Source organism: Pinus tabuliformis, chromosome 8 (genome assembly GCF_031772625.1).
Source record: "Pinus tabuliformis cultivar Carrire ecotype Pingquan chromosome 8, CPIR1, whole genome shotgun sequence".
Classification (NCBI taxonomy): Eukaryota; Viridiplantae; Streptophyta; class Pinopsida; order Pinales; family Pinaceae; genus Pinus; species Pinus tabuliformis.
In genome coordinates, this window is record NC_142294.1 from 734776472 (window position 1) to 734789164 (window position 12693).

The window sequence follows — 12693 nt, forward strand, 5'->3', positions numbered from 1 at the left end:
TATCTGAAAAATATTATGCACTTCTCAAGGCTTCATTCCCCAAGGCAACATTAAAAGCAAGAGCTTCTTGAACTATTGGAAGAACAAATCCAAATTTCAACATGGCATTGTAAGAAACCTTGGCTTGAGCTACGTGAGAAGAAGAACTTGCAGAACCAGGTGCCATTCCATCAAGAGTGGTTGTCTTCTCCATTAAATCACAAGAAATCACCATTATTCTGAGGGCTGTGAGATCCGCACAATAATAGGTCATGAGGAATTCCACACAACAAAGGAGGGGGTGACCGGCTAAGGCGAAACCCTAACTGCTACGAGAGCCTTTAGAGCTTGACCCATTAAGACGGTCTTAGTATTAGATTTAGAATGTAAATACCTTGCATCATTAAATATTTATAACTAAATTTAATGATAATATTGATTTAAAATATATTTAGAAATAATAATTTTCAATTAACTTTTTATTAATAAAAAATATAAATAAATAATAATAATATTTAAAAATTTATATTTAATAAATAGGATTTTTAAAAATTAAAATTGAATAAATATAAAATTAAATTCCCAACCTATAATTTTGTATCATAAACTTTTATTTTTAATAAAATTAAATCAAAATTAAAATACATATAATAATAATATTTTTATTTACTTATTTATTTTTATATTTAAAAAAATATAAACTTGTTTTAAAGAAATTTGAAACTGAATATAAAAAAAAATATTCTTATAAATTTGAATTTAATACAATTATCTATAAATACGTTAAACAAATAAGTCAAATTTTAAATTTTAAGGAAACACCACTATTGTGTAACAAAAACTTTCCTATATAATAAGTCCACTATTTGACCTAACCCAATTAGGTAACGAATAAAAATGTTAAAAACATAAATAACCACACAATCTTATCTATAAATACTTTAAACAAATAAGTCAAATTTTAAATCTTAACGAGAAAATGTTAAAAATATAAATAACTACACAAGCTTATCTATAAATACATTAAACAAATAAGTCAAATTTTAAATCTTAAGGAAACCCAATTGATTAACAAAACTTTCCTATTCAATAAGTCCACTATTTAACGTTACCCAATAAATTAACAAGTAAAGATGTTAAAAATACAAATAACCACACAAGTTTATCTACAAATACATTAAACAAATAAATCAAATTTTAAATCTTAACGAAACCCCATTATTAATTAACAAAAACTTTTTTATATCATAAAGCTATTATTTAACTTAACCTAATAAATTAACTAATAAAATGTTAAAAACACAAAAAACCACATAAATAACTTCAGAGTTGTCTTTAGTGAAATTTTTTGGAAGATTTTCAGGTCGATTTTTCCGTCTAATTTCTCTAAAATCAGACAAGAATTTATTGAGTAACCTCTCCAATAACATAAACCAATATATATATGGCTATCCAATCAAAATCCCAAAACATTGAAAAGATTCTCTAACCTGAACTAACTTACCATTGATTACCTCCCTTCCCTGTAAATATGACATGACAATACACAGTGATGTGTAGTGAGGCGGTTGGGTCAAATTCACGAGGTCAGGGTTCAAATCACATTGAGTAGATTCCCCTTGTTCGGAATTGAATTTGGTGTTATAGTGAGCAGCTACGAAAATTGATACTAGGTCTTCGTTAGATTAACTCTAGCAGTGATCAATTCACCACAACGAGAATTAACCCTGGATCTTCCTTAGATTAGCTCTGACATTACCCATTCACCAGATGATTAAAAAAATAAATATGACAGAGCAATATGACCAATGTTTTCTCCAGTAAATACGATTTCCTCTCTAGGTCTGCGAATTACCAATTCACTACATAGTTAAAAAATAAAAAATATAACAGTATGACCATTATTTTCCCAGTAAATACGACATCCTCTCCAATAACAACTGTTTTCCCCAGTAAATACGACTTCCTCTCAATGACAACAGGACCACGGTTTTCCCCAGTAAATACGACTTCCTCTCCAATAACAACAGGACGTCTGTGCATTAATTTCCAAGCAAAATCGCAAACACTTTGGAAGAAACTGCCAAACTCAACTACCTCACCATGTATCTATGCATCGATTGTCAAGCTAGATCCCAAAAGCTACGGAAGAAACAGCCAAACTGTTAAGTACATCACCATGTATCACCTCACCTTAATACTGTGATTCTATTTTTGTGAACTTCTATTTGAGGTTCTCTAACGATTTTATAATTTTGCAATTTTGTCACAGGTTTATCAAAAATTTTGTGAAGTATAAAAGTTTGAAATTTGAGAATTGTAATTAGAATATCTGCGAATTTCTGCCAATTTTTTTAAAAATCTTCCAAAAATTTGAACAAAATTATAACCTCGTTAAACTATACAGCATTCTATGTTGTCAGCTAAACATCCTCGTTAAACTATACCGCATTCTATGTTGTCAGCCAAACATCCAAGTGGATTGTTCCCACAGTTTAAGACTTTTGACCCCAAATGTACTTTTCAAATCTGATTCTCATCTGGAAAACTGTGGACTGTTGAATGAAAAAACATTCACAATCCATTGAAGTGGGGGCAGTAGCTTATTTAAGAGTAATAGGAAGTGGGGACAGTAGATTTGTTAAAAGAAGTGTTCGCTGTTGACAGTTGGATTGAAAAACATTCCAAATTCATTGAATTGGGGGGCAGCAAATTGTTGATAGAAGTACCTGGTCCGGGAAGCGTACGTTTCATTTTGCGATCCAGTTTCTCTTTTTATATTTGCGCAAAGGGGTAACATGTCGCTGCCTTCATAGGTCCAAGGCCTACTATGGGCACTGCTATTGTAACTGGGATGAAAGCTGTGTTTCTTTTATTCTAATCAGTTTCTGCTACTGTTATATATTATATTGATCATGAGTTTCTGCCACTGTTATATATTATATTGATAGTCGGGGAATCGAGGAAAGCCATCCATTACTCCGATCTCGGATTGACTTTGTTAAGTTGAAGCAGAGTACCAGATTTTGTTTGGACGAGCTCAAAGCAAAGGAGGAAGTGGGCTCCCTCTTGCCCCCTTCTAGCCAACGAGCAATGATGGTGAGTATCGGGCTTTTTCAATGAGAATGCTTGACTCTGAAATCAGACTAGAGAGAAGCAGCACGTCATCATGGTGCTTCTGTGAAGTTACAGGTGGGTTTGGGCTTCTGGGAGGCCTGTGGGGGATAATTATGAGACGAGTGTTAATTTTTGTATTTGTCATTAACTTAATGGAGCAAGTGGGCTCTGGAATAACAAGCAAGGCATGCTCCAGGCTGTGTATTTTAGTTGGGTATTTTTGAATGTATGTAACGGTCAAAATTCTCAGTTGAGGTGGGTATTAATCAATCTATGCAGTTGTCATTAATGGAATGCCTCAACTAGGCTCTGGAATTAGAAGCGAAAAAGATTCTGGGTGTTTTGTTCTTCAGGCGGGTTTTGTTGAATTTCTATGAGTATAATTAGAAAATTATCGACTGCGGTGAGTGGGTATTAATCTCTGTAGTCGTCATTGACAGACAATCAGAAGGGAGGGATTCTAGCCCTAGGTATATCTTGGGCTGTTTTTTCAGGTGGGTATTGTTGAATCTCAGAAGCTCTATTATCAGAAAATTGTCAACTGTGCTCTGGAAAAAGCACACGCTTGAATTTCTCGGGCTTTTGGGCAGTGGAGTCGGTATGGCCATATTCAGTTCTATGGATTCTTCTCTTCAACGATCTTTAGCACCGGGCACCAAGCTTCCAGCCATGGATGAGGGTGTTCTTTCTGAAATCATGGAGTTGGACTCCTTTGCAGACCCAGTGGCAGGAGTGTCATGGATGGAAGATTGTGCGGAGATGGAATTTGCAGAATTGTCTCCCAGGTCCTCGGCTTCCCTCCTGAATTTACCATTTTTTTCGTTTTCCCCGTTTTCCTCTGGTTCTTCTGTTGCAGATGACCTTGAGCCTATCCGAGATCAGAATCCTGAGAACAAAGTCAAAGAGGGGCAGAAGAGCACAGTAAAGGAGGAACAGGCCTTTGAACCACAGCCAATGATGGGGCCATGGATATACAATGAAATTAGCGGGGCTGATGCTTCTTCCTCTCATCAAGGTCAGTTTCTCAGATTGGACGATGGTCAGCATAGAAACACAAGCTCTAACCCAAGCCTGATGAGAGGACCAGACTGTGGACGAGGTCGGAAACCAGAGATGCCAGAAAACTCTTTTGTGCTGTCTTGTAATGCCCCAAAGGAACCCTCCACTGCAGAACTGGTCTCGGTAATTGGGTCTAGCGAATTTGCAAAGAGAAAGTCGGAATTAGCAGTTGATGTAAGTTGGAAAAATTTGAATAACTCCGATGAGTCGTCTCTTCTCAAGGAAAGGATGATGCGGGCACTGAGGTGTATAAAGGAGTCTACCGGACAGACTCTCCTGGCACAGGTTTGGGTACCAATTAAGAGCGGAAATAAGTATGTGCTTACTACCTCTGGGCAGCCCTTTGTCCTGGATCCTCGCAGTGATAAGATCACGCACTTTAGGACTGTATCCTTGGATTATTATTTCTCTGCCGAGGAGGATTCTGATGTGTGGCTTGGACTTCCAGGCCGAGTTTTCGTGAAGAAATTTCCTGAATGGACACCAGATGTGCAGTTTTATAGCAGCAACGAATACCCGCGTATATTCCATGCCCGAAACTACAATATCCGTGGTTCTCTTGCTCTTCCTGTGTTTGAGTCAGAAAATCTGTCTTGTGTTGGTGTTGTGGAGCTCGTCATGGCCACCCAGAAGGTCCATTATGCAGCCGAGTTTGAACAAGTTTGCAAAGCACTTCAGGTATGCCCTTCAACTTTGAATTTCTATGTGTAAGAACAATCTTTCATTTCCATCATTTTCTTGCATGTTTCTTCAAGCAGGCCTTACTTCAGGTATGCCCTTTAACTTTGAATTTCTATGTGTAAGAACAATCTTTCATTTCCATCATTTTCTTGCATGTTTCTTCAAGCAGGCCTTTTGTATTGCATGTATGCTAGTAGCCAGTAGCTTGGTCCGTATGAACTTAACTTTGTAGTTTTTAAAACTTATGGAACACAAGCAGCATGTACCTTAGATCCAATTTATGGTTACATGGAATAATGTCTATAGAGTGCAAAAAAGATTCAAATATTAGTGGACACTACATTGTTACAACTGTAGTCTTGAAGTGGACATGCTATGGATGAATGATTCATGATGGTGTAGACAACGAATTATATTTTAGAATTTATGAATGATATTTCGAAGAATGGTGTCTCAGGCTGTTAATTTGAGGAGTTCCGAAGTTTTTGAGTGCCCAAAGGTGCAGGTAAAGAGCCTGTGAATGCTCTACTATAATTTTATTGAGTCTGGTTTTACCTCACAAAAGATTCCTCTCCTAGAAAATGGTTTCCTCTGATAATATATGTTTAATTTTTCTTTAACAGATACCTATTGAAAACCGTCAAGCTGTTCTACCTGAGATTTTAGAGGTATTGAAGGCAGTTTGTGAGACACACAACTTACCGTTAGCTCAGACCTGGGTGCCATGCAGACATCGTAGCATTGTTGCTGGTGGCAGGAGCAGTAAGGGAAGCTGTATGGATAATGATTTTCATTCTGGTGGGCAAGTTTGCATGTCTGCAATACGCGAGGCATTCTATATGACTGATTCTAACATGCGGGGATTTCAAGAGGCATGCTCTGAGCAACATCTTTTAAAAGGGCAAGGTGTTCCTGGAAGGGCATATGCGTCCAATCAACCATATTTTTCAGGCGATGTATTAACTTTCAGTAAGACGGAGTATCCATTGGTGCACTATGCACGCATGTTTGGCTTGAAGGCTGCTGTTGGCATTCGCTTAAGGAGTATCTACTCTGGGACCAATGACTACATCTTGGAGTTCTTTCTGCCTGTTGATTGCAAAGACATTAGAGAGCAACATTTGATGCTGGATTCCTTATCGACCACTATGCAGAGTGTATGCCAGAGTTTACGTACGGTATCAGACACGGAGCTACAGGACGAAAAGTTTCTAGACATTACAGAAGGGTTTGCAAATGGAAGAGTCAATCCCCAAGTTGAGATTCTGAGTGGAGAGTGTCCAAATATTTCAAATGAATTTCAAGAGGTGGGAACTTATCCAAGGATAGGCCATATTCAAGGCCTAGAATGGAAACAACAAGGTCCAATGCAGCAAACTCTGCAACTTTCTGATGGAGGTGATAGAAGTGAAAGACAAATAATGCAACAACCTGTAGCAATATCATCTTCTGCTATCAATTGTCAGAAACAACAGCTGTCTCATGATAAATTGGCTGTATTTGACCAAAAGCAGCATCAGACCAATTCTGCACAAATTGATAATAACAATGTTGCAGTTCAATCACTGGGAGAAGGTGCTTCTTCCTTTCCTGGTCAGGAGAATATGAATACAAGGAGGGGACTGGAAAAGAGGCGAGGTAAAGTAGAGAAAAGTATCAGTTTGCCAGTTCTTCAGCGGTATTTTGCAGGAAGCCTGAAAGATGCTGCAAAAAGTATTGGTGGTAAGTATCTTTTACGATGGCCATTGGATCAAACATGAAATTGCACTTACGAAATGGCATTTATTGTTGACTTTGTGCCACACATTGCTTTTTACATTTGTGAAAGATTTACTTGAAAACTGAATAACATTACAAGAGGGGGAACATAACCAAATAGAAGAAATAGTGGCTTTGATCATGTGCTAGAGGATGCAGTGGTCTTGTAATCAAATGGCTACCACTACAACAAAAATAGAAAACGAACAATAGTAATAGAAAATAACCTAACAAACAATGGGGCACATGCATGCCCGAGGGTGGATTGCACTTGCAAATCCGAGTGATAGAGGAAGGCTTCAATAAACACTAGTAACTAGTTGATTGTATTGATATAATGATATTGAACACATATGAGAGGGTGAAACCCCTATTTATAACAGTAATAGTGCAGAAATCCTACCAAAACACTACCTTTTCTATTTTTTTGAAGGAAAACCTTGTAGAGAAGCCCAAGAGATGTTTTCCCAAACTCGTAGATGGCATTCCTAATAGACCCGTTGGCATGTACTAGTTTGCCTCACCCAGGGGGATTCAAACTAGGCACTTGCAAACATGAAACTAGCCAAATGCCCAAAATCCTGGCAACAATTGATGAAACTAATCCAAAAGATACTTTCCCACATTAGTGGATGGCATCCCTAGTAAACCTATCGACATAGACTAGTGTGCCTTGCCTAGGGGAATTTAAACTAGGCACTTTCCTGCACAAAACTAGCCAAATGCCCATCATCTTGGCAACAATTGTTTGAGCTAAACCCCTTGGGTCAACAAAACACCAACTTAAGATTTAAAGCCACTAGTAAAGTCATTAGGCCCTAATGATGATGATGCTGTTTACTGCCCCCCTAAGACAAATAACTTAAATAAGGTCTCTTAGACAAATAAATTTAATTATACTAAATATCCTTAGAATGCCATTTCTATGTTTAAACTTGGTGGAAATGAAAGTACAAAGATGATTATGGTTTTCTTAAGTAAGGAGTAATTAAGTTATGAAAATGGCTAAAATTATATCTTGTATATTAAGGGTAGGGCAAGTTAATAGGAAATCATGTTCATCCTCAACCTCCTTTATATCACGATTTTTAAAATTTTTTCATCCCAATGTGTTTTTGGGTTAGTCCAATGACCAATTTCTCAGTGAATGTCATGAGCAATGGTTTCGATTTTGGCGATATTCATTTTGTTATTTTAAGCTCAAAATGCTTGAAAAATAGTTTTTGATCCATCAAAGTATGATCTATAAAATCTTTGTACTTGTAGTCTTTCACTTTACTCTTATTAATGATTTCCTTGTCATTTGGATTCCATGTCTTAGTTTTAAAATTTATAGGGATGTAAGATTTAATTGTCAATATATTACTAGTTTGATTGCTTTCTTTTATGTCCCATTAGTTAAACGAAAGCCTTAAAATCTTTAGCCCAACCTCTTTTAATCCTATGGTGGTTATTACTCATACTAGAAGCACTAACATGGAGCCTATCTTTGCTCAACTTGAGCAATGTGTGCTTTTAATATAAATATCAAATCATGTTTTCAGATTCCACTTATGCAGATCCAACTTCAATCAACAGAAAGAGATAAGAAGTATTGCATTTAATTTTAAAATTATAGTTTATGAAGTCGTTTTGGATTTGCCCAATTTTATTCCAATTTTGATGAGAGTTCCTGCAAGCCCAAACTTCATAATCGCAAAGAATCATTTGGATAACTAAAGTGTTGGAAATGAATATTTTCATTTACCCTATCTTAGAGTATAACATTTCTACATGTGTATTCAAGATTGTAATAAGCATTCCAACCGCCAATGATTCTCTTCTTGACACTGTGGTTCTAGTTCAAATGGCAATTAAAATTAGTGCCCAAGTACTTGTAAGATTGCACCTTTTCAAGGGCACTATCATGATACAAAATTGAAGGATAAATTCTTTTCATAGAATTAATTATATGATCATATCATCATCTGAAATATTTTAACCAAGGGAAGGATTCCTTATCACCTTAACAAGGGTCTCGCCAATTTTCACAATATTTGATGCTTTTTTCCAAAAAGTCTTGTCAAAAACTTTATTTTTGGTGTCTTTTCCATCTTCTCTATGAGCCCACAGAGATATATTCCAACCATCACTAGAAAGCAATTTCTGCAAGTTCTGTGTTTGGGAAATGAGAGATTGCAATGCGAGGAAGTGAGTTGTAAATCTCATAATGGTAGGCCTAACAAACTCCTTGCACTCAATGTTGTTACTTGTTCCTCATTGGTTTCAATACCCATGCGTGGTTGTAGATGTATTTTGTGATATACTTGGCATGCTCTATAGTGTTCTTTACCTATTCCACTTTGCCTGTGTCCTCAAGCAAGCATGAGGTCTGTCCAACATGCAGCACATGGGGTCCACAATATGGTACCATGTTTGGATTCTAGCATCTTTCCAGCAAGAAAATAGTTTGAAACATTATCTGTGATGAACTTAACAACATTTTGCTCTCTCACAGTCCTAACCATTTCATCCAAAAACTCAAATAAGAGGTTTGCATCTTTCAACTTATTTGATGCATCAACTGATTTCAAAAACATGGTTCCTTGAAGGCAAGAGACAAGGAAATTTATAATAGTATGGTTTTTTCCATCAGTCAATCCATCCGAAATAATGGAACAACCTGTTTTGATCTATGACTCTAAACTGCTTCGAATATTCATCTATGGAAAAAATCTCTTTTTGCAAAAGAGATCCCTTCAAGTCATGCATAGTAGGGCCTTTGAAGTCTTTTCTTGTAGCAATAACGGATTCCCACATAGCTTGGTAATAAGGTGAGTGGGTGGCTTTGAAAGGGATATCTGCATCATACTAACATCTAGTAATGTATTCAGAAGCAACTTCTTTGCATAGCTTCTTCCAATGGGTATCTACAGTGGGTTGAGTTAGATTTGCTTGAGATAGAGAGGCACTAGTAGAGGCAGAACTGGGGAAGGTGTGAAATAGCTCTTAATGTTCATATTTTTAGGTTGACTGTGAGACTCAGGAGGGGGAGGAATGTAACGGAAGAGGTCATGGACATTGGTGGAAGGGATAGAGGGAGAGTCTTTAAGTTCAAAATCACTAGGAGAGTCTTTGAGTTCAAAACCACCACTACATGTTCTCATCAGTAAAAGTTGCTTCTTCCTTGCAACATCTTTTATTGCCTTTTCCCGAGCCTTCTCCTCTTCAAAAATTTCAAATTGTTTTAAGCATTTCTGCTGTAATATGGCCAATCACTTCCTTTGGTGCACCACATGGGATTACTTAGTCTCTTACATGAGCCAAGTGTTGTTTCAACATATGAATACCCCCCTCGATTGAGTGCTGGCAATTATTGCAAATCATCTGGTTCTCAATAACATGGCAATGGGTCAATCCAGCGTCTTTGGCTCTTGGGGCCATGGATGATGGAATTTAAATAGAGAGAATTTGCAAATTGAAGAAAAAACATGCAACAAATTACAATGCAAACCCTATCTTAAATTTAAGAACAAAGAGGGGCAGGTTTTAATTGAAAGAGAAAAAAGAAAAAAAACAGGGACATCATTCAGATTTGTAATTTCAGAAGAGGGAAAACATACCTGGGGATGAAAAGATGGGCCTAAGCTGTAGCCTCCTCCAAAAAATGCCAATTCCACCAGACAATTCCAAACCAGCTCCAAGATGCCAAACCAACTCCAAGCTTGCTGCTGCTAGACTATTGCTGAAAAACTCAGTGCTGTAGCAGAACTTAGGAAGGTCACATATGCTCAAAAAATCTCACAATGAGATTTGTGAGGAAAATAGGAGGGGGAAGGGTTCTCTTTAGAGCAAAGTGTAAGGGTTTAGGGAGGGATTTTCCCTTCATTATATAAAAACCAGCCTATAAGCCCATTTCAAGTCTGTGTGACCTAACTTTCTCAGTCAGTTCAAGATGGGACCAATTGGTTTGGGATGATTTGTACTGGTTTGGTACCAAACTGGTACAAGTCAGCCGACTGGTCCAAGATATTGGCTGGTTGATACCTGGCCCTGTCCAACCAACCGGTTTGACTGGTTCTGGTTCAGATCGGGCTGGGTTTTAAAACTATGATCATTGCAGGAAGTTTTGAATAGTTCATGTTGTGGTTTGAGAAAAAAATGAGTTTGACATGAATGACATTCAAGCGGCAATTTGCTAATGAAGACTTCCTTGAACAAGGGAAGTAAACCTTGAAGATTTTGAAGAGATTTTAAAGTTTAGAAGGAACAATGGCCTTGATTTACATTCCTTTATAGTTGCATAGGTAACCAACATTTTGATGAAAGCCTTGGTAGACAGCAATTTTGAGATGCTAAGAGAGTATCTTGGTGTGATGGAAAATGCTTGTCTCACAAGGAGGGAGTGCTAGTTAACTTGTTGCTCGAAGAGCATTTGACTCATGTTGCGAGTGGGCACATTAGTGGGAGAGTCTTACTAGGGTGTTTTTCTTCATAGTCCACTTTTCATCTATTTCCTCACTTGGATGAGGAGGGCACAATTGTTGCATAAAAATGTGGAGTGAATGCATTGGCACTTGTGGGTGCATAAGAAATTAGAATATGTGGAGTGGATGACTTGGCACTTGTGGTTGCATAAGAATATGTGGAGTGGATGAGTTGGCACTTGTGGGCAAGTGCCTACATACTTGGAAGTTGGCACATGTGGAATGCTCCACTTGTTGACCAATTCTCCATTTGTGGACCTAGGCTAGGGTTAGGGTTTTACCTTATAATTCAGTTTTTTCTTACTTTATAAAATGAAGGAGAAGCACATCACTTTAGTGCATTATTAGCTTGGTTGATGAGAGCTAGAGAATAGTAATGTCAGAGATGTAATTGCCAGGGTTTTTGGTTTTGGTTTATGAGTTTGAGAGAAGTTGTTGGTTTTGCATTATAAGGTTGGGAGAAACTGATTTGCTGGTTTGGATTTTGCATGTCCAGTGCGGGAGAAGTTGATTCATTGTAATGTAGTAATCTTCATGTATAATAGGGATATATGTGTTTGCTGCCCCAATTTTGCATGCAGATTTGATTTCTAGGTGTTCTATATGTTGATTTATTACATTGATGTAATTAATAGTTAGGTTGATGCTGTGCTGATTTAACATGCTTTAATTTACATTTTCAGATTTGATTGATGTTGGGCTAGTGCTGAGCAAATGTATTTTTCAGATCTAATCTTTTGTAAGATCTAACCCTGGCAGCTTCTGAAATGATTTAACTTGCTATGTGTAGTGTCTACACTCTTGGAGTTTTCCTACAACAATTTTGTTGTTGCAGATTTGAATTCTTGACAGAGGTTTCTAGTGAAATCAGATTCAACACTGGGGCTGAAACTTTTATGAGGCAGATCAATGGCCTTAAGAGGTGAAAATTCTAACAATCCAGTGTACTCAACCGAGTGATTGTCAGAAGGGAGACTGAGGATTCTTCTGTTTCCACTAGTGGAGGGGGTTTGGCTTGTGGAACGGAAGTATTATTTGGTTCTTCAGGAAGGGTATCCTTTGTAAGCTCATATTTAGGGTTAGTTGGTATAGGTATTTGATCATAAAATGTTTTTGAGTATTACAAAAATGAATTATAAACCATGGTTGAGAGCATTTATGATAGAGAATATTAATGGTGGGGGGTTAAAATTTTGGGTGGTGGCCAGGGGCTTGGATCTATAGCATTTCATATTTCCCCTCTTCCTTGACCCTCCTATCATATGTGTAACCCCTTTTAGTATAACCAGGTATTTTTCTCTTAATAGCTTCAACATGACTTTATGTTCTTTAAGATATAATAATGGCTGTTTCAAAAGAGTCAGGCTAAAACGTTTTTACCCTATTCTAGATTTCTATGTTTTGAAATATAGATGTCTTGCACTAGATCCACTGATATTTTGTCCTTAGACTCGACGACTTGGAAATTCTCAATGTATTTTTCAAACGTAAAGTCCTTCTGGAAAAAATGCATGCCTTGAACATCACAAGGACCATCTCAGTTATGGCCTGCTATCTGAATCAATGCATCTGCAAAATCGCTAAAATCCCCTCTTGGGTTCTTATTTTAGCAATCCATCTCTCACCCAAGTAT

The 12693-nt window shown here is 37.2% G+C and overlaps 1 protein-coding gene across 1 annotated transcript in view; it reads left to right on the forward strand.

The window, feature by feature from the left end:
- The first annotated feature begins 2702 nt into the window (after window positions 1-2702).
- Window positions 2703-12693, forward strand: part of LOC149237680 (protein NLP6-like) — a 41612-nt gene continuing 31621 nt past the window's right edge. The window contains exons 1-3 of the mRNA XM_089372742.1: window positions 2703-4833; window positions 5294-5341; window positions 5460-6558. Of these exons, the coding sequence (XP_089228868.1) occupies window positions 3697-4833; window positions 5294-5341; window positions 5460-6558 (2284 nt within the window). The 5' untranslated portion in view covers window positions 2703-3696. The remainder of the gene's footprint in view (window positions 4834-5293; window positions 5342-5459; window positions 6559-12693) is intronic.